Below are 22,537 nucleotides of genomic sequence, written 5' to 3' on the forward strand. Positions count from 1 at the left end.
CCCTGTGAATGTGTCTGATCACACCTGTAAACCTGGATACATCTATTCCATCAAAAGTCTCAATTTTCATGGCTGTTGATTTGGTATTCAGTTTTCTTCTAAAACAAAGAGCTGAGATCTGCTCAACTTTGGACACTGAATTTTTAGGAACGTCTGCTAATGGAGCTGTTTTTTGGAAACAGCAAAGGTTTCTTGATTTCTATTAGATAGGCTGAGATACAGGAGTATGATAAACCTTGTAAACTAACTGTATGGCACCAATAACTATATTGGGAGTAATACACACAAGGTTTAGAAGGAAAACTGACTTCTTCCTCTGTTCCAAATGCTCAAGCCTTGTACAGGGTTAACCCTCCTGGAGGGGAGCGATCTTGAACCTGACCCCCAGGTGGTCTTGACCCCTCTCCAGGGGTGGGTCTGAACATTATCAGGTGATGGTGATTTAGCCCACTCCCCCTTCCTGTCTAAGATCCATAAAAGCAGGAGAACTTCCTATTTGTCTCGCTCTCCCCTGCCTTCCTGCTCATGAGAAATCACCATTCCTGTTTCCTGCTCTTTGTCTTACCATGTGACCATCACCCCACGAGGGGACAAAAACCCATTCCCACCAAATCTGGTTGTATATTTACATATTTTATATCTTCTTTTTCCCTTCTTTATGTCTTTGTGACTTCCCTACCTCATATACCTTTTATTTATTATTACACTTTTCTTTTAACTTCCAAATCACAGTGAGATTATTTCCTTGGGTCTGGTTTACCTTTCCTCTCTCTCCATCTAATTCTTTTTTGGGAAAGAAGGGGGAAGAGGGAAGGGCATCCTAATAATTTTTATTGGGTCTATCAACTATATATTTGAGCCTCTGGGAAATATAAATTAGAACCTAGACAAGCCTTGACTGTGTCTTTGGGTGAGTTGGGAGGGAAGGGAAAAGGCATGCTCTTCTTTGTTGTCTTTCTTGACCTATATTAATTGTCAGCCTATTCTATTTCTTATGTCTTTTTCACTCGATCTTGCACTGTATGTTCATTTATAAATGCTCTTTATGCAGACAAAAAAAAGAACTGTGTGCTTCCACATTGTGTTTTGCTTTTTCAATCTGAACTGCAGGTTCAGTCTGTATTTCTTTGTTGTCATGGCAGTTTTGGTTTTGCTTTGTGTTAAAGGTGGTTCATCCAAAAACGGACGATCAGCGGCGCAGACTTCAGGAAGCGTGTAAAGATATCCTGCTCTTCAAAAACCTAGATCAGGTAATGGCATTATAAGGCAATCTTACCTGGAGTTGATGCTTTGTACAGGTAATAGTATGATCTAACAGTCCAGACACTTGTTTGCATTGTGTTAGTCCATGAATTATTAATTATAGGCAGGCTGCATTAGGGCACCTGTGATGGTTTGGGCTCTTACCTGCCCCCCCACACTTTGTATTTGCCCCAACTAACTCAGACGGATCCTGGGAATATAGATGAAGCAATTTATTTACAGCTAGCAGAATTTACAAGCAGCTATTTACAATATATACAGTTATATACAATTATATACAGAAATATACAAAGGATAAACAATACAAAAGCACAACTCCCCTCCCAGAAACCTGAGTCCCCAGGAGGGGCTCTCAAACCACCCCAACACCTCCCCCGGCCCCTCTCAACCTTACCCCAGTTCTCAGGGAGAAGAGAGGTGCGGCCAAGAGGTTAGGGAGCAAGGTTAGTAGGAGCAAGGTTAATGAGATGTGACCAGGTCTGAAGGCAAAGGCAGAAGGGAAAGACAAAATGGAGAAAAAGTCTTTCTTCTTCCCAGAGTTCTCAGCGAGACTGTGAGAGAAGGAGACACCATGTTTTCATTCCACTGCCTGTTATCAAGTTCTTTTACCAAAACAGCTTGCTTCTAACTAGCACAGGCACCTGTTTGGAGAGCAGTGGTTGATGAGCAACGTAGATAAACAAGGCAAATTGTTAGGCACTGCAACTGTCAGGTTACTCTCACAGCAGTTGTTTGTTCTTCTGTAAAAATGGGGTTTGTTTGCTTGGGTTGGGTTGGTTCTGTATTGGGAGTTTTGTTGTTTCTTTTGGCGGGGTTTGTGTTTTGGTGGGGGTTATTTGGGGGGGTGGTGTGTGTTGTTGTATGGTTTGGGGGGTTGGTTTTTTTTGTTTGGGCTTATTTACTTTAAATTCTTTTGCTTATGTTTGAATATTTACTGTTTGGTACCATTGCACCTGATTTCCTAATCATAGAATCAGTCAAGGCTGGAAAGGACCACAAGGATCATCGAGTTCCAACTCCCTGCCATGAGCAGGGACACCCTACCCTACATCAGGAATGGCCGCAGCCTCATCCAACCTGGCCTGAAACACCTCCGGGGATGGGGCCTTAACCACCTCCCTGGGCAACCCATTCCAGGCTCTCACCACTCTCATGCTGAACAACTTCCTCCTCACCTCCGCTCTGACTCTCCCCATCTCCAGCTTTGCTCCATTCCCCCCAGTCCTGTCACTCTCTGATAGCCTAAAAAGTCCCTCCCCAGCTTTTTTGGAGGCCCCCTTCAGATACTGAAAGGCCACCAGAAGGTCACCTGGGAGCCTCCTCTTCTCCAGGCTGCACAGCCCCAACTCTTTCAGTCTGTACTCACAGCAGAGCTGCTGCAGCCCTCTGAGCATCCCAGTGGCCCTTTTCTGGACACTCTCCAGCACATCCACATCCTTCTTGTAATGGGGGCTCCAGAACTGGATGCAGTACTCAGGTGGGGTCTCAGCAGAGCAGAGTGGTTCATAGTTTTATAGGCAATGTAAAAAGGAATTTGCTCACAGAACTGTGATTTTGAGCACTGGACGCATTTGCATGATTTCAGGTGGCTGCACCTTTTTCTCAAATGCCAGTGTGTCAGTAAATTTTCTGTAAATGAATGCAATGTTCTTAGCTTCTTCCTGTTCTTACTCATTTTTATGGCTGAAGTTGGTTATTAATTACTTACTGCCTCAGCACTGAGTTTTAATGAGTGTCCTCATTTCTCACACTTAGCAACTGTAATCACAGAATGTTAGGATTTGGGAGGTACTTCCAGAGATCACTGAGTCCAACCTCCCTGCCAAAACAGAATCACCTGAGGCAGACTTCACAGGAACGCATCCAGGCAGGTTTTGAAAGTCTCCAGAGAAGGGCAGTGTGATGGGTTGGGAATTACCCACCCCCCCAGTGAAATCACCCAGACTAGACTCAGCCAGCTGGAAGTTAAGGAATGAAGCTTTAGATTCACAGCTTAGCACAATATACAAGCAGATATTTACAATCTATTAAAATATTTGCAGCTGTATACAGAAATATACAAGTTAAAAGGTAACACAGACACACAACAGCCCTCTCAGAAACCAGAGTCCCCAGGAGGGGCTCCCAACCACCCTTCCACCTTCTTTCCACCCCTCTACCTTATCCTGGAGTTTGCCTTACATGCTAGGTGAGTTTGGAAGATTGGCAAGGGAGGTTAGAAAGCAGAAGGATTAGTTACACAGAGGCAGCCCAGGGAGAAACACAGACTCAAAGAGACAGAGACACTCACACTGTCTTATCTATATTTGTGTTCTTGCCTTTATACCTCTCAGCAAGCCTATGAGTGCAGTAGCCATCACCATTGTTTCATTTTCACAGCCTATAATCTAATTTTTCTTAATAAAATATTCCAAGTAGCCTCAAACTAGCACAGACAGGAACACATCCAGGTGGATTTTGAAAGCCTTCAGAGAATTAACTCCACAACCTCTCTGGGCAGCCTGTTCCAGTGCTCTGTCACCCTCACCATAAAGAAATGTCTCCCTGTGTTGAGGTGGAACCTTCTGTGTTCTAACTTGCACCCACATGAAATATTTAAATGAGGATCATTTAAATGTTCTGGAACAGGTCTTTGGGGGATTAGAATCCAGCCTCTGAGAGGCCATAGAATAAATGCATCTCTTTTCTGGTCTGATATTGCCATCTAATACAAGTGACATCTCTGCTGCAAGTTGGGGAAGAACCTGTAACACCAGCAAATGATCCCTGCAGCTTCTTGGTTTGAATTGTTGAGCTTTGCCTGAGAGATGAAAGGATGGATGTGATAGCTTATGGTTTCAGAACAGTGCTCAGCTTTCCTGGAAAATCAGGAAGCTCTCCTAGTTCTTGGTTGCTATACAAAACCAGAGTAGTTGAACTGCTATCTCAAAATGATTGTTGAAAGCTTTTGATTGCAACAGGCTTGAGGAATTGACATTCTGCCAGCTTTCCTGAAAGCTCTCCTTTCCAGGACTGTTGTGGGATAACTGTTCTTGTAACCTTATTTACTTAAGACATTTTAGGGGATCCTTTTGCAAGTAACTTGGTCAGGTGCAGTAAAACGTAAAGCCTACTTCAGAACATTCATCAGCTCAAAGGGCTATGTACAGAATGTGATCACCATTCAAATTAAGTAAGCTGATTTTTTTCAGCTTCCAGTAAAATCACAGTATCACCGAGGTTGGAAGAGAGCTCATAGATCATGAAGTCCAACCCTTTACCACAGAGCTCAAGGCTAGACCATGGCACCAAGTGCCACGTCCAGTCCTGCCTTGAACAGCCCCAGGGACAGCGACTCCACCACCTCCCCGGGCAGCCCATTCCAGTGTCCAATGACTCTTTCAGTGAAGAACTTTCTCCTCACCTCCAGCCTAAATTTCCCCTGGTGTAGCTTGAGGCTGTGTCCTCTTGTTCTGGTGCTGGCCAGAGAGAGCAGAGAGAGCAACCTCCTCCTGGCTACAACCTCCCTTCAGGTAGTTGTAGACAGCAATAAGGTCTCCCCTGAGCCTCCTCTTCTCCAGGCTAACCAATCCCAGCTCCCTCAGCCTCTCCTCGTAGGGCTGTGCTCAAGGCCTCTCACCAGCCTCATTACCCTTCTCTGGACATGCTCAAGCATCTCAATGTCCCTCCTAAACTGGAGGGACCAGAACTGAACACAGTACTAAAATCACCCAGAAGTGAAAAAAGGACCTTTAAAAACAAGTCTGAGCTGAGGAAGTGGAGTGGAAAAATAGACTTTTTCCTGAGAGAAGATTTTTTGTGCAGCTGAGGAGAGAAGTAATGGAGATTATCTTAACTGCAAGTGTTAAGTGCTTTGAGACACACATGACTGCAAAAGATGACTGCAGTTCATGTATTGACTGCACTTCATGCATTGACTGCAGCATGATAAAGGACAGCTTAGCAGGGAGGGGAGAGCTTTTCTAGTAATGAATATGAAGGGAGTATGGAAATTGCATCCTTTCACCCCTCCCAATAATTTTATAACCCCTTCTGTACAATATGGCTGGTTTGAAAGGTTGTCTGTGGAATACCTGCTGAAAGGCAGAATACATGGCTGCTGCTTTTGCTTAATGTATATTGTCTTTAAATCATTGTGGGGAGGGCTTTGAAATTAAGACACAAAATACAGCATTTTGCTTCCTGACCTCTAAAGAGCATCGTGCTAAACATACAAGCAAAACACACCCAACGATGACAAAACTTTGTAAACCCCCTTTAGGCTTATCTACCATTGTGTGACTCAAATTCCTGACCAAATTCATCCCTTTCCCACTGTTTGCATTTAGGTGAAGTGTGCTGATTTTAGGCCCAGTGACTCAACAGCTCTTTTAAATATCTTCACTTGCATGAATAGTTGCTGTCATGCTTGGTATTTATCAAACACAGGGGAGCCAGTGTCCAGTGGAACCTCTATCAAGGTTCACATTGGAATTTGGATCAAAATCAATTCAGGTTGTCACAGAGTTTAACCCTGAGCACCTTGAATGATAAACCTGATGTTTCAATGTGAAGTGCTGGGAGAGCAGAGAACTTCCCTCCTCTTCAAGTTGTGTGATGTGTCATGCGTAGGCTGTGAGTTTGTAGCATCCTAGTTACAACTGAATTTTGCAGTAGGTGACAGCAGTGACTGTTATCCTTACCAGCAAAGGCCCCTGAGAAGGCTCTGTACCTGTATTTCAACCAAGAGGAGTTTTTGCAGTTCAGAAATCTGATGAATCTTGTCCTTTTATAGGCAGAGAGCTCAGTGTTTCATTTCCTTTATCCTCCCAATAAAGCATTAATGAGATACAGTGTTTTTAAAAGACTCTTCCAGCCTGAATGATTCTGTGATTCTAAAAAGCTTTTTCAAATCTGCTTTGCTTGTTTTCTGACAACTGCTGCTTAAGTGCATGCTGTGAAATACGTGGTTGAAATAAGTTGCTTTTGTGCAGTGATTTAAGTTTAAATACCAAGATAGTTCTAAAGACAAGAAAGTAGATTTCTGTGGAGAAGATAAGCAATATTTTCAATATAGCGGTGCCTATGGAGGCTGCAATGATTATTCCCAATGTGAGGAGCACAGTAAATATTGGAAGTGTCTCCAACCACATAAAAACTAGTTTGCATGTTCACAGAATGTCAGGGGCTGGAGGTGACCTCAAAAGCTCATCCAGTCCATACCCCTGCAGAGCAGGATCACCTATAGCAGATCACAAAAGAACACATCCAGGCAGGTTTTGAATGTGTCCAGAGAAGGGCGACGAGGCTGGTGAGAGGCCTCGAGCACAAGCCCTACGAGGAGAGGCTTAGGGAGCTGGGGTTGTTTAGCCTGGAGAAGAGGAGGCTCAGGGGTGACCTTATTGCTGTCTACAACTACCTGAAGGGTGGTTGTGGCCAGGAGGAGGTTGCTCTCTTCTCTCAGGTGGCCAGCTCCAGAACAAGAGGACACAGCCTCAGGCTGCGCCAGGGGAAATTTCGGCTCGAGGTGAGGAGAAAGTTCTTCACTGAGAGAGTCATTGGACACTGGAATGGGCTGCCCGGGGAGGTGGTGGAGTCGTCGTCCCTGGGGCAGTTCAAGGCAAGGTTGGATGTGGCACTTGGTGCCATGGTCTAGCCTTGGGCACTGTGGTAAAGGGTTGGACTTGATGATCTGTGAGGTCTCTTCCAACCTTGGTGATACTGTGATACTGTGATACTGTGATACTGTGTGATCTCCACACTGGGAGATTCCACAACTCCCCTGGTCAGCCTCTTCCAGTGCTCTGTCACCCTCACAGGGAAAAAAATCTCCCTCATGTTTCCATGAAACTTCCTATGCCTCAACTTCTCCCCATTGCCCCTCGTCCTGTCATCAGGCTTAACTGAGCAGAGCCTGGCTCCATCCTCCTGGCACTCACCCTTTACATATTGATAAACATGAATGAGATCACCTCTCAGTCTCCTCTTCTCCAAGCTGCAGAGCCCCATGCAGTGTTATTTTTAGAAACTCAGGTGTGATCTGTATCTTCACATTTGGACATCTCCAGTCATTGAAAATGCAGTGCGAGTCTGTTGTTACTGGACTTCAGAATAACGGAGATGGTAAAGCAGCTCAGCATTTGAGGCATGGCCTCTGTCAGCTTTCACAGCTTCACTGGCTGTGCTGCCTGTGAAAAATATTTGTTCACAGTGCATCAGAGAAACCCAGCTTGAGCCTGATTTGCACACCAGCATTTCTATGCCATTTTCTATATGTTCTTCTGTAATGGGTTAAGGAAATTTCACCCACTGTGAACTGAAATTTATCAGATCGGCTCAGGTGGCTTGGAAGTAAGATGAAGCTCTGTTTACAGCCAAGCTACAGTTACAAGCATATATACACCATATATTTACAGTTATATACAATTTAGGAATAATACAGAAATACAAACTCCTTCCTGGACACACAAAAGAACCTTAGAAGGGGCCAAGGCAACTCTCTCTCTCCCAGACAGAAAAACAAAACAACCAGCAAGGCTTACTTGTTATCTGTTAGTGACAGATAGTAGGGCAGAATAAAAGAGAAGGGAGCAATCACTCTGAAGCAAAAGAGGGACAAATTGTTTGTACTTTGGCTTTTTATCCCTTATAGCAAACCAATGAATTATACAGACTCTGTCATTATTTTCTTTTTACAACCAATGATCTAATTTCTCTCATTAGGATGTTCCAATGAGTCTCAAACCAGCACATCTTCTCACCTGTACCTATCTGATCTCATCTTGTACTGGAATTGCAGGTTCTCTAAGGCACAGATTAGGGCAGTAACTCTGCAGGGAGTCTTGTTCAGTACAGTCCTGATCGTGATTTGGCCTCTTAGATGATGACTGTAGAAATTAAATGCTGGTAAATCATGGTGCAGTTTCTGGACATGCATCCATCTGAGCAACCCGATCTGTGAAGGGCCTCATCTGTTTGGTTCTGCTGGTCAGGTGGCCTGTAGCAGATCCCTACAGTAACATCACCCTCCCTTGTCTTCCCTTTAATTTTAACCCATACACTCTCAGCCAGCTCATAATCCTTCCCCAGGTGGAGCTCTACTGATTCTAGCTGCTCACTGATACAGAGGGCAGTGCCTCCTCCTCTCCTTCCCTGCCTATCCTTCCCAAAGTGCTCTTACCCACCTATCCCTATCTATCCCTACATTCCAGTCATGGTTTCAGTAATAGCCACTATGTCATGGCATCCCAGCAGCAATCTAGTTAAAGATGTCCCAGCTCACTGTAGGAGGGTGAGAGTATATGTATGACCTTCAAAAAGTCCCCTGCAGCCAAAACCATTCTATGATTCTGTGATAATGAACTATATGAACTGTTGCCATAAATCAATATGCATCCATTGCAGTGAAGCTGTGTCAGGTTATAGTGAGTGAGAGCCTGCTGTGCATGTGTCCTTTGGCACCGAAACGGCAGGCGTGTGCTAAGCCCTTTGGACATGAATTTCAGGTAATAGCTCTTCTGTGATGGAAGTATCTGTGCTTGTCTGCATTATTGAACTTACATTAATAAGCTGGAAAGAAGTGAGGTGCTGGTGGAATTCAACATTTAATATCAGTGCTGTTTGTATTTGCATACATTAAAAACGATGCAGTGAGTGTTGCACTTCACAGCCCAGGTCAAGCCAAATGAACTTGCAACTTGATTGTCCAGCAGTAATCACAGAATGGTTTAAGTTGGAAGGGACCTCAAGGATCATCCAGTTCCAACCCCCTGCCATAGGCAGGGACACCTCCCACTAGAACAGGTTGCTCAAGGCCTCATCCAGCCTGGTTTTGAACACCTCCGGGGGGGAACATCCACAGCCTCCCTGGGAAACCTGTGCCAGTGTCTCACCACTGTAAAGAACCCTATCCTAACATCTAGTTTGAATCTCCCCTCTGCCAGTTTAAACCCATTCCCCCTTGTCCTGTCATTACAAGACCTTGTCCATAGTCCCTCCCCAGCCTTCCTGTAGGCCCCCTTCAGATACTGGAAGGTCACTATAAGATGTCCTTGAAGCCTTCACTTCTCCAGGCTGCAAAGCCCCAACTCTCTCAGCCTGTCCACATAGCAGAGCTGCTGCAGCCCTCTGAGCATCTTGGTGGCCTCCTCTGGACTGGCTCCAACAGTTCCATATCCGTCTTGTGCTGGGGGCTCCAGAACTGCACACAGGACTGCAGGTGGGGTCTGAGGAGAGCAGAGCCAAGGGGCAGAATCCCCTCCCTTGCCCTGCTGCCCACACTGCTCTTGCTGCAGCCCAGAACAGGGTTGCTGTCTGGGCTGCACTCACACTGCAGGCTCATGTTGAGCTTTGCATCACCCCAGACTCCCAGGTCCTTTTCCTCAGGCTTCTCTCAGCCATTCCCCACCCAGCCTGTATCTGTGCTTGGGATTGCTAGAGCATATTTTCTCAGTTGTTTTTTTTTCTCACTCCCCTTGTTTTGCTTTTTTTTTTTTTCATAGGAGCAGCTGTCTCAGGTCCTTGATGCAATGTTTGAGAGGAAGGTGAAACCTCAGGAACACGTGATTGACCAAGGTGATGATGGTGACAACTTCTATGTCGTGGAGCGGTAAGCAGCTGTGACTTTGTGTGTGTCTTTTCAGTTTCTTAGAAATAGCAGGGAATGTTTTTACTGCAGGACAGTTGCTGAGGGAAGTGTAGCTTTTGCAGTCATTGCTGTTTCTTTTGATCTTTCCCTTTGCCCCCTTAGACCTCTGTTAACTTTTGGGTCATTTGCCTGGGGCCATCAAATTTGACAGATGGACATTTCAAACCCAGGCATTACTGCTCTGAGGGAAGGGCTGAAGTATGATCTTGCCTGTGGATTTGTTGAGTTTAGCTTATAGAATCAGCCAGGTTGGAAGAGACCTCCAAGATAATCCAATCTAACCCATCCCCCAGTCCTGTCTAGTCAACTAAACCATGGCACTAAGTGCCTCATCCAGTCTTTTCTTGAACACCTCCAGGGCTGGTGACTCCACCACCTCCCTGGGCAGCCCATTCCAATGCCAATCACTCTCTCTGTGAAAAACTTCCTTCTAACATCCAGCCTATACTTCCCTTGGCACAACTTGAGACTGTGTCCCCTTGTTCTATTGCTGGTTGCCTGGGAGAAGAGGCCAGCCCCACCTGGCTACATCCCCCCTAAAAAGCTCTTCCTGCTCCGAGTTTTAACCTTAAATAAAGAAGCAAAGCAAAACCTTATACTTGCTATTCAGCTATGGTCTCTGTTCTCCACACTGCTGTTGCACAATGCTTTTCTTCTACCAAGAGGTAGGTGGATTGGAAGGCATTAGGTTTCTAAAGGATTGGGTTGTTTAACTTTTGAGTTATAATACACCAGTAACAGAATTATGTTGCCAAAAGCATGTGGCAGAAGGGCTACAGCACGAGGGAAATCAAACTCAGTGTTGTGTAGCAATGGAATGTACCAGCCTGTGCTGTAAAGCACTAACTTGAGTACAACTCCATGTAAGCTTTTCTGCTACTAGAAGGAATTCTACAGCAACAGATTTTCTATCCCACTCTATCCCTTTCCAGTCCTCCTCCATTTCCCACCCCCTCACTTTTTCATGCTAAAGAATAGCAAGATACTATGGAATGCTATGATATTTCTGCTTGCCTGCACTTGCAAATTCAGAGGACTCTGGCTTTTTCAAGGCATCAGTAGGCATGTCTTGCTACTCTAAAATAAGTCATTAGTGCCTAAATACCCCTGAGGATTAGTTTTCATCTTGTCTGAAAGAACAGTGACTTTGTGTGGCAGATGTTACTGCTTGGATTTTTGTCTGCATAGAAAAAAAAGCTTTCTGGCACAGGCCTTTTTATAGAATCTTAGAATGGTCTGGGCTGGAAGGGACCTGTAGAGTTCATCTTGTCTGGCCCCCCTGCAATCAGCAGGGACATCCTCACTATCCCAGGTCACCTGGGGCCCCATCAAGACTCACCTTGAATGTCTCCAGGGAAGGAGCCTCAACCACCTCCATGGGCAACCTGTTCCAAAGCCTCATAGTAAAGAACTTGTTCCTACCATCCAATCTAAATCTGCTCTTCTCAAGCTTGAACCCATTGCCCTTCATCCTGTCACTGCAAGCCTTTGTAAACAGCTTCATAGAATCATAGAACCAACCAGGTTGGAAGAGACCTCCAAGATCATCCAGCCCAACCTAGCACCCAGCCCTAGCCAATCAGCCAGACCATGGCACCAAGTGCCTCATCCAGGCTTTGCTTGAACACCTCCAGGGACGGCGACTCCACCACCTCCCTGGGCAGCCCATTCCAATGCCAATCACTCTCTCTGCCAACAACTTCCTCCTAACATCCAGCCTATATCTCCTCTGACATAACTCGAGACTGTGTCCCCTTGTTCTGGTGCTGGTTGCCTGGCAGAAGAGCCCAACCCCACCTGGCTACAGCCTCCCTTCAGGTAGTTGTAGAGAGCAATGAGCTCTGCCCTGAGCCTCCTCTTCTCCACTTGGTATACCCCCAGCTCCCTCAGCTTCTCTCCATCCTTCCTGTAGGCCCCCTTTAGGTACTGGAAGGCTGCTATTAGGTCCCCCTGGAGCCTCCTCCTCTTCAGAGTGAACACCCCCAGCTCCCTCAGCCTATCCTCTTTTCCAAAGTTCTCTGACTGTAACACTTCCTCCCCTGATCACTTTTTTTACCATTGACAGAGGGACAGCAGGCAGGACAGATGCTACTTGAGGATGCAGCAGCTATTTAGGGCTTATTGCATGGAAGGGAGAGCTGGGATGAGTGTGTTGTGTGGCTAAACATTAGGATGCTCATCACTGCTGAGGAGGCACCTGATGAGTCTCTGCTGACTGAGCAGTCATGAATCAGGAGGCACAGCATTGGCCTCTGTTGTCTCTTGGAACAGACTGAGCCACAATCTTGCTGAGTTGCCCTCTTCTGCTTTTCTGCCCTTTTTTTTTTCCCCTTGGGGTTTTATATTTTTTCCTGTCAGTGTTTTTCTTTTGAGTCCTTGAGCTCCTAACGATTACCATCTCAACCATTACACTTCAGTCTGTGTTTTTATCCTTATCTTGCAGAGCTTGTCCCACAGCTCAGCAACAGGTTTCTCAATAAACCCAGGCCAAGGTCATCCAGTGATGTCTCACCAATTTAGTCCTTGGACCAGAGACAGCTGAATTCTTGGCTGAGGGTTACATGGCTATAGTTATTTGAAAATAAACGGTGCTAATAAGTGACTTTAAGGCCGAGGCATAGGAGGAAGGATTGTTGTTTGCTTAAGGTGCTCACAGGTGGCTCTTCTAGATAAAAAAATACCAAAACAAGAATCATAGAATCAACCAGGTTGGAAGAGACCTCCAAGATCATCCAGGCCAACCTAGCACCCAGCCCTAGCCAGTCAACTAGACCATGGCACCGAGTGCCTCACCCAGGCTTTTCTTGAAGACCTCAAGAGATGTTGACTCCACCACCTCCCTGGGCAGCCCATTCCAATGCCAATCACTCTCTCTGTGAAGAACTTCCTCCTAACATCCAGCCTAGACCTACCACGGCACAACTTGAGGCTGTGTCCCTTTGTTCTGTTGCTGGTTGCCTGGGAGAAGAGGCCACCCCCCACCTGGCTACAATGTCCCTTCAGGTAGTTGTAGACAGCAATGAGGTCACCCCTGAGCCTCCTCTTCTCCAGGCTAAACAGGCCCAGCTCCCTTGGCCTCTCCTCATAGGGTTTGTGTTCCAGGCCCTTCACCAGCTTTGTTGCCCTTCTCTGGACACCTTCCAGCACCTCAACATCTCTCTTGATTTGAGGGGCCCAGAACTGGACACAGAACTCAAGGTGTGGCCTGACCTGTGCTGAGTACAGGGGAAGAATAACCTCCCTTGTCCTGCTGGCCACACTGTTCCTGATGCAGGCCAGGATGCCATTGGCTCTCTTGGCCACCTGGGCACACTGCTGGCTCATCTTCAGCCTACTATTCACCAGCACCCCCAGGTCCCTTTCCTCCTGGCTGCTTTCCAGCCACTCAGTCCCCAGCCTGTATCTCTGCTTGGGGTTGTTGTGGCCAATTGTTGCTTCTGGTGCCTCTCAGAGAATCATTAAATAGATATTGGACATTACAAGAGTTAGTGAAACTTTCCATCAATGCTAATTCCTTACTTTCTTTGCTGTTAGTACAATGATGGGTTCTGTTTCCGAGGTGTCAGCAGTAGGGTGTAAAAAGGGTCTGGTCATGATACTGTGTAGTTGTGCACTCACCTTTCTCCTTTAGATTTTTGGGTGACAGGCTAAATTTCTTGTGTCTTCTGCCATATCTGAATTTGGTCCATCTATTACTCATCCAGTAGCCAAACTTTTCTCTGAAAGGCTTTAGTACAGTACCCCTTGGGGTACAGGGCACCGCAAAGCTTTCTCACTTCGATGTGTTTTGCTTGTTGGTTTGAGACATGCATAGCCTGCTTTGTGGACTGTCCTGCAAATGAAGGTGGCATGAAGTTGTCTTTCAGTACTTTTTTTTTTTGCTAGGTGCAGCAGTCTTCAAAGATAACTGACAAACCCAGGCCTGTCTTGTCAGCAATCCTGAAAGATCTTCTGTTGTTAATACTAGGCAGGTCTCACCAAGGAGTCTGCTCCCATTCTTGTTTACCATGAGAAGCTTCACCTACTGCCATTTCTGACCATGCTTTATCTTACATGCCTAGTGATGTTGTGGGAGATAGTAACATTCCTTCTGACAAAGATCTAAACTTCTGGGGAGAACCAGATGTGTGTGCAGTTGCTTAAAGCCAGGAAGGTGTTCTGTGCCTGCTTTTCTCCAGGGCATGATACATTCTGTACTGATCACCCTAGCCAAAACACTTAGAATAGCAATGTTAAAATACTGTGCAGAGGAAATGAAGTAGATCCTACACAGATCTATCAGGATTGAAAGGCTTTATGAACAGAGAATTATTGTGAACAAAGTAGATCCTGCACAGATCTATCAGGAGTGAAAAGCTTTATGAACAGAGAATTATTGTGAACAAAGTAGATCCTGCACAGATCTATCAGGAGTGAAAGGCTTTATGAACAGAAAATTATTGTGAACAAAGTAGATCCTGCACAGTTCTGTCAGGAGTGAAAGGCTTTATGAACAGAGAATTATTGTGAACAAAGTAGATCCTACACAGATCTATCAGGATTGAAAGGCTTTATGAACAGAGAATTATTGTGAACAAAGTAGATCCTGCACAGATCTATCAGGATTGAAAGGCTTTATGAACAGAGAATTATTGTGAACAAAATAGATCCTGCACTGATCTATCAGGAGTGAAAGGCTTTATGAACAGAGAATTATTGTGAACAAAGTAGATCCTGCACAGATCTATCAGGAGTGAAAGGCTTTATGAACAGAGAATTACTGTGAACAAAATAGATCCTGCACTGATCTATCAGGAGTGAAAGGCTTTATGAACAGATAATTATTGTGAACAAAGTAGATCCTGCACAGATCTATCAGGAGTGAAAGGCTTTATTAACAGAGAATTATTGTGAACAAAGTAGATCCTACACAGATCTACCAGGATTGAAAGGCTTTATGAACAGAGAATTATTGTGAACCAAGTCTAGATAGAAGCAGCTCAGCATCAGGCCATTGGGAAGATCAGTAATGGCTATTCCATCTCACCCAGCAGTACGAGGGCTGTTTGTATAGCAGCAAAAAGCTGGTTTTATGATTTGTACTGGAATGTTATCTAAGAAGAAGCATCTCTTCCATTGTTTTCCAGGGGACTGTATGATATTGTCGTGGCAAAAGACAACCAGTCACGCTGCGTAGGCCGCTACGAGAATCACGGCAGTTTTGGGGAGCTGGCGTTGATGTACAACACTCCTAGAGCTGCCACCATTGTTGCCACCACAGAAGGAGCCCTTTGGGGACTGGTAAGGAAAGGAAGTTTCTCTCATATGCATAACACTTTAAAAGCTAACTCGCTGACTCCTCTGGGTATGGCTCCTTGTCCTAATAGCTGTTTTATCCTGATCTGTTATCTCGCCTCTTGGCATAAGACATCCATTGTGCAAATCTTTTTGGCCACCCTTCTAGAACAGCTTGTCCAATACAACAAACAAACAAACAAAACCACTAGTTTTATCTGTCCTTGTTGTTATTTTGCATTTGCTGTAATTGTGGCTTCTGTTAGGGGAAATAAACCTTGGGTTTGTTTTTATCCTGCAGAGGACAGTGGAGGCATTAATGCATGCATTTTGCGGGAGGGGGAAACAATACCTAGGTGACACTCTTTATTTTCAACTCGCCTGCCTCCCATTGTGTCTGCTTTATAGGGAGTGGGAAGGTGTTAAATACCTTCTTGAGGATGTCAGTAGTTTGAAGAGCTAGAAAGTCTGCCCAAAGTTTTGTTTCCCTTCAGAATAAACTGTCTTGATGTTTCTGGTTCCTTTGCGTTACCCTGGAAGACGTTCTCAGGTCAGCATGACCCACGAGATACCGAGCTAACTGATGATGTTGCTTTGTCTTTAGCCCAGCAGCAGCGTTGAATGTGAAGCTGTAGACATGAGTTTCCTTTTTTAGTTCTTTTCTCTGTACTATTCGGAGGGGGTTATTTTCACAGTGCTCTTACTCATCTGTGAGGGCACATAATGAGCGGATTGTGCAATCAATGAAGCCTTTGAAGCCAGAACTGTTGTATGCTTTCTGTGCGCGCTGGGCTCCTCAGCAGCTATTGCTGGGGGTTGACCATGTGTTGTGACCTTGATTATATGACTGATAAGCAGCTAAGCACAGTGTGCTTGTGCAATCCCTGCACTTGCTGAGAGAACTCACTTCCCATTTCTTTGCGAGCTGAAAGAAGAGATTTTGGTAAATCTACCAGGGAGTAATGTCAGAATCTAATTCCATGAACAAGGCAGAACAAAGCAGCTACCTACAAACCGAGCTCATTCATAAAAGGAGGAAAATGAGAAGATGATTCTTTGTTCCAGTTTGCCTTTGAAAAGAGCTGTGAAAATTGGGGAGGGGGGGTTCTGTGATTGCATTCCCTTAATTAGCAAGGTGTAGTTGAAGGAGCATCTCTTGCTAGCCACCTGTCCTGTGCATATTTTATTAACTAAGACTGCATTTTCCTGCCTAAAACTAATTTTTTTCCAGTCACTCTGTTGCTTCCATGTTTTATTGTGCTATTTTGTGCCTGATGTAATTGAAACACACTTTTATTGGTCTGGCAAGGCCATTGCTAGAGCTCATGGGTTACCTGCCATGTAGGGGATGTGGATTACTCCTGCTGCATTGCAGACTTAGGCAAACAAAAGCCTGGAAGGAAGGCTCAGATCTGAAGCAGTTATCAAATGTGAGGCTCTTCTGGAGCAGCTTTTGCTGCTGAATGTCTGGGGAAAACCTCAGCTCACGCACACTTCCTTCACTGCTTTTGTTCCAGGGCTGCTCCTCCTCCTCCTTCGCTGATGCTCTCAAGCAAATTCTGAATATTTTATGCTTTTGCAATTCTGCTGAATGTTTCTGCACCTTTCTGCTTCTCCAACCATGTGCATTTTGAAGAGACTCTTACCACCGAAGAATTCCTTGAAGCACTGCCTCATGCTTTGTTAGCTTTTGTTCTCCTTGGGGCAATAGTAAAGCCTTTCTTCCCGTCATCTTTCACCTCCTTTCAGCTTTTATGTTGCACTAGTGTCACCTGTGTCAGTCACTGTTACAAATGACAAGCACCTGCAGCCTGCATCTCAGAAAGCTGTTCTCTTGAAAACACCTTTTTCACCTCAAAACCTCTCTGCTGAGGCATCAGCTCATAAAACAAGATCCCGAGGAATGGCTCTCAGGACTTTTGTGTTCAGTTCTGGGCCCCCAGTTTAAAAGGGACGTTGAGATGCTTGAGCGTGTCCAGAGAAGGGCGACGAGGCTGGGGAGAGGCCTTGAGCACAGCCCTACGAGGAGAGGCTGAGGGAGCTGGGATTGGTTAGCCTGGAGAAGAGGAGGCTCAGGGGTGACCTTATTGCTGTCTACAGCTACCTGAGGGGTGGTTGTGGCCAGGAGGAGGTTGCTCTCTTCTCTCAGGTGGCCAGCGCCAGAATGAGAGGACACAGCCTCAGGCTGTGCCAGGGGAGATTTAGGCTGGAGGTGAGGAGAAAGTTCTTCCCTGAGAGAGTCATTGGACACTGGAATGGGCTGCCCGGGGAGGTGGTGGAGTCGCCGTCCCTGGAGCTGTTCAAGGCAGGACTGGACGTGGCACTTGGTGCCATGGTCTGGCCTTGAGCTCTGTGGTAAAGGGTTGGACTTGATGATCTGTGAGGTCTCTTCCAACCCTGATGATACTGTGATACTGTGACTTCAGGTGTTTGTGCTGACTGGTGTGTGTGAACGGAAAACATTCTGATACCACCTTTGAACCAGATCTCTGCTCCTTTCCTTTGACTTTCTGGTTATGATTTTCTCACCCCTGGCCTCCCCCTGCCTAAGGTTGGCTGTGACTCGCTGTTGTGCTGCCCAGCACCACGGGCACTGCCGAGAAGCAGACGCTACCAGAAAGAGCCAGCGGGCAAGTGCCCTCTGCCAGGCGCGGCCGTTCTGCGTGGTGCTGGCCAGCGGCTGAGCCCTGCCGCCTGCGAGTGGCCGTAACGCGCTTAGGTGCAGCGCTCTGACAATAGGCTCAACATGTCTGCCGCTGCAGGTACCCAGGCAGGAGCCGCTGCCGGGCCCAGCGCTGCCGCAGCTCGGCCGCACAGCGCCCTCCAGTGGCCGCGGAGCCTGCGCCGCCCCAGCTGCCTGCGGGAAGAAAACGCCAGGGCAAAGAGGGGTGGCAGGCGGCGAGGGGCATCCCGCGCAGTGCTGCGCCTTCAGAAACACCCCGAGCAGTGTTTCTGTAAGGAAGGTGACTCTCTGCCGTGGTGAGGCCGCATCTCAGTACTGTGTCAAGTTCTGAACCCCCCCCGGTTCAAGGAGGACCTCACAGAACTGCTTGAGAGCGTCCAGTGCACAGCCACAAAGATGATGGAGTAGAACATCTTCCTTATGAGGAGAGCCTGAGGGAGCTGGGGCTTGGAGCTTGGAGAAGAGGAGACTGAGAGGTGACCTCAGTCATCTTTATCAATAGGGAAAGGGTGAGTGACAGGAGGCTGGAGCCAGGCTCTGCTCAGTGATGCCCAGTGACAGGACAAGGGGCAATGGGTGGAAGCTGAGGCATAGGAAGCTCCATGGAAACAGGAGGAGGATTTTTTTTCCCTGTGAGGGTGACAGAAGACTGGAACAGGATGCCCAGGGGCGTCGTGGAGTCTCCCTTTCTGGAGATACTCATGACCCACCTGGAAGTGTTCCTCTGTGATCTGCTATTAGGTGATGCTGCTCTGCAGGGGGATTGGACTGGATGAGCTTTCGAGGTCCGTTCCAGCCACTGACATTCCATGATTCAGTGGACAGCAGGCAATTAGGAAGCAATGGTTCCCACACCTGATTTTTGGATCCAAAAAGAGGGGAGAGTAAATCAAGTCTTTCACTGTTTTGTATTCTGTTCCTGATCTATTTGAGACCAGTAGAAATCATAGAATCATAGAATCAACCAGGTTGGAAGAGACCTCCAAGCTCATCCAGTCCAACCTAGCACCCAGCCCTGGCCAATCAACCAGACCATGGCACTAAGTGCCTCATCCAGGCTTTGCTTCAACACCTCCAGGGACCTCTTAACTTACTTTTGAAATCTGTGGTGCAAGTAGAGAAGAAACCAATTGAGACTTAGTCTTGCAGTTGCCTAAACGAGTGTTGGAAATTGAAAAGGGGAGATTCAAACTAGATGTTAGGAAAGGGTTCTTTACAGCGAGGGTGGTGACACACTGGAATGAGTTGCCTAGGCAAGCTGTAGATGCTCCCTCCCTGGAGGTGTTCAAGGCCAGGTTGGATGAGGCCTTGAGCAACCTGTTCTAGTGGGAGGTGTCCCTGCTTATGGCAGGGGGTTGGAACTGAACGATCCTTGAAGTCCCTTCCAACCTAAACTATTCTATGAAATTCCAATTTCCAGTGGCTTCAGCAAGAGGGGCATAACCTCTTTATTGTCTGTGGAAGTATGAAAGAATCATTAGCAGCCCTGAAAAACAGTACAGGACAGATGAGAAATGAAATTCTTAAATGCTTGTATGAGGAAGACTGGACCTAACAGCTCCATGCTTTTCAGTTGGTTATTGTGGAAGCACTCTCACAGGAGCTGTTGCTATCACCATTGCAATGGATGCGGTACCATTTTGACAGCTGCCTTCCCAGGCCCCGTGTTTGTGGCAAATTCTAGTTCACATTTGCCAATTCCTTTACCAGGGAGTATTTTAGTGGAAGAGGAATCATAGAATCATAGAATCAACCAGGTTGGAAGAGACCTCCAAGCTCATCCAGTCCAACCTAGCACCCAGCCCTATCCAGTCAACTAGACCATGGCACTAAGTGCCTCATCCAGGCTTTGCTTGAACACCTCAAGGGACGGTGCCTCCACCACCTCCCTGGGCAGCCCATTCCAATGCTAATCACTCTCTTTGTGAAGAACTTCCTCCTAACATCCAGCCTAGACCTCCCCTGGCACAACTTGAGACTGTGTCCCCTTGTTCTGTTGCTGGTTGCCTGGGAGAAGAGGCCAACCCCACCTGTCTACAATGTCCCTTCAGGTAGTTGTAGACAGCAATGAGGTCACCCCCGAGCCTCCTCTTCTGCAGGCCAAACAACCCCAGCTCCCTCAGCCTCTACTCATAGGGTTTGTGTTCCAGGCCCTTCAGCTTCATTGCCCTTCTCTGGACACCTTCCAGCACCTCAACATCTCTTTTGAACTGAGGAGCCCAGAAGTGGACACAGCACTCAAGGTGTGGCCTGAGCAGTGCTGAGTACAGGGGAAGAATAACCTCCCTTGTCCTGCTGGCCACACAGTTCTGATGCAGGCCAGGATGCCATTGGATTTCTCTGTGCTGCTTCTTGCAGGATCGAGTGACATTCAGAAGAATTATACTGAAGAACAACGCCAAGAAGAGGAAGACATATGAATTATTTATCGAGTCTGTGCCCCTTCTGAAATGCTTGGAGGTAAAGCCATCTGCAGCCAATGCTTGCATTAGCATTAGCTCCACAGTCACTATTTCTGCTGTGTCAGAAACCTGTGTCACTTTTGCTTAGAACAAAATTTTAACAGCTGCTTTGATACCACATTTACTGAACAACTTCATTTGTGTTATTGAAGCTGTACACTGCTTGGGGTTTTTTTTTCTGTATCCTTTATTCACAGTAAATGACTTGCTGAGTTTTATCTCAGTCTCTTTGAGGAACTGGAGGAAAAAAAATCACTAAGAACCCTAAACAACAACCAAAAAAAACCATGTCAGAGAGCAGGTATTGAAGTGAAGGTTGGAACTCGGGGCTGTGGTTTCCTTTGAGGGTGTGATAGTGAAGTAATGATACAAGCACTGGGATATTTGGCCTTTACAAGCCATGAAAGACTTCAAACTTGAGACAAAGCTCTTGCTTTTTAACTGTACCCTCTATTCAGGAAGTAAAGTGAGAATATGCTTTTTAACTGTAAGCCCTATTCAGGAAGTAAACTAAGAATTGGCTAAAGGGAAGCACCAACATCTGGGAGCAAAATGACGGATGTCATGCCGATGTGTATGCTGCATGACTTTAGGACACACTTACAATGTGTAAGTTGTCACTTCTAAGCTGCTGATTCAAACTGTATCTTCAGAAGGCTTTTGGAGACATTACCAGAGTGTCCCTTTTGCCTTACACCATGCATTTGCTTTTCTTTGTTTCCTTGTCCTAAGAATATTTTTCACCATCAATCTTTAGCATTTGAGAAAAGCTCTTTGAGAGGAACTGCAAAACATCACTGAATGTCAGTAACAACTTCAAATATATATTATTTTGGACATGGCTTGGTAGCTGTGGGAGGGGTAAACTGCACACTCTGTGCCACTCTTATGCCAGTTGCATGGCTGTGAATTTTTGAGCACAAAAATGACTCAGATAATTAAGATATAGAAAAATAAGTCATTAGCACTGGGTGGCTTTTTGCATAACACGCCGCAGTTGATTCATGTGTGGATCAGAATTCAGTTTTCTCAGGCATGGGATAGAATAAGATGTGGATTTCAGCTGAATCATCTGCTGAGATGCTAATTTTAACTGTAAGGTATTCTTCTTTTCTTAATATGTCTTTTACACTGCTCTGAAGTAATGAAACTGCTTTGCATCAAGAAACATTGGAGATTAACTGTTCTTTCTCCCTTCCTGTTATGAAGGCTCAGGCATGCTTCAAGGTAGCTCTTGCCCTTGCTGCTGGCATCCTGTTGAAGTGCTTGCTTACAGTTTGGAGCCAGTGTGCTTTTCACATCCCCTTCCTCTCTCCAGGAATGAGTTCTGGGACACTGTTCCCATACCCATGTTCCAATATATGGTGATTAAAATATTTTGCAAATATGCTGCTGGTGTTGCTCATTGAAGCTTATATGTAGGAGGTTTATGGCCTTTCTCTTGAGTGTTCTAATTTCAGCTGAACCTTAGAGGAAGTGGTTTATTTTTATATCTTTGCTCTAAAGCATCCAAATCCATTATTTGTCAAACAGGAGGGTAAGAAAAACACACAGATGAGACACCAGATGATTTTCTTTCCCTGTTGGTTATGGTAGTCTTGCAAGCTACAGTGCAGCAGGGCAGTGTCATTACAGGCGCTGAACTTTTCAGTGTGTGTCTAGGGGATGCTTCTTCATTCCATGGTGACAATGTTTAGCAGAGGTCTGCTGTAACAGGGAATTATGATTCATTTTCTTCTTTGTTGCAGGCATCAGAGCGAATGAAGATCGTGGATGTTATAGGGGAGAAAGTGTTTCAAGATGGGGAACGTATCATTTCTCAGGTACTTGAACACTATTGTTCTCCTTTGCCTGCTACATTCTTTATTGATCTCCTTTTTCTTCATCTTTTCTCCTGATTGAAATGGACTTGTAGAATGCTCTTACTTGGACTACTTTATCCAAGGGCCCAGTCCTGTTCAATATCTTTCTTGATGATCTGGACCAGGGGATTGAGTCCAGCATCAGTAAGTTTGCAGGTGACACCAAGCTAGGAGCAGGTGTGGAGCTGTTGAGGGTCGAAGAGCCCTGCAGAGGGACCTAGACAGCCCTGTGAGGAGAGGCTGAGGGAGCTGGGGATGTGCAGCCTGCAGAAGAGGAGGCTCAGGGCAGAGCTCATTGCTGTCTACAACTACCTGAAGGGAGGCTGTAGCCAGGTGGGGTTGGGCTCTTCTCCCAGGCAACCAGCAA

At 46.0% G+C, this 22,537-nt stretch overlaps 1 protein-coding gene across 1 annotated transcript in view; it reads left to right on the forward strand.

Annotated features, from left to right (window-relative positions):
* The window catches only part of PRKAR2A (protein kinase cAMP-dependent type II regulatory subunit alpha), a 91,449-nt gene that overhangs the window by 58,484 nt on the left and 10,428 nt on the right, over positions 1 to 22,537 (forward strand). The window contains exons 4-8 of the mRNA XM_064156933.1: positions 1,167 to 1,250; positions 9,744 to 9,850; positions 15,016 to 15,169; positions 20,205 to 20,306; positions 22,057 to 22,131. Coding sequence (XP_064013003.1) covers positions 1,167 to 1,250; positions 9,744 to 9,850; positions 15,016 to 15,169; positions 20,205 to 20,306; positions 22,057 to 22,131 — 522 coding nt within the window. The remainder of the gene's footprint in view (positions 1 to 1,166; positions 1,251 to 9,743; positions 9,851 to 15,015; positions 15,170 to 20,204; positions 20,307 to 22,056; positions 22,132 to 22,537) is intronic.

This window comes from Pogoniulus pusillus, chromosome 16 (assembly GCF_015220805.1).
Source record: "Pogoniulus pusillus isolate bPogPus1 chromosome 16, bPogPus1.pri, whole genome shotgun sequence".
NCBI lineage: Eukaryota > Metazoa > Chordata > Aves > Piciformes > Lybiidae > Pogoniulus > Pogoniulus pusillus.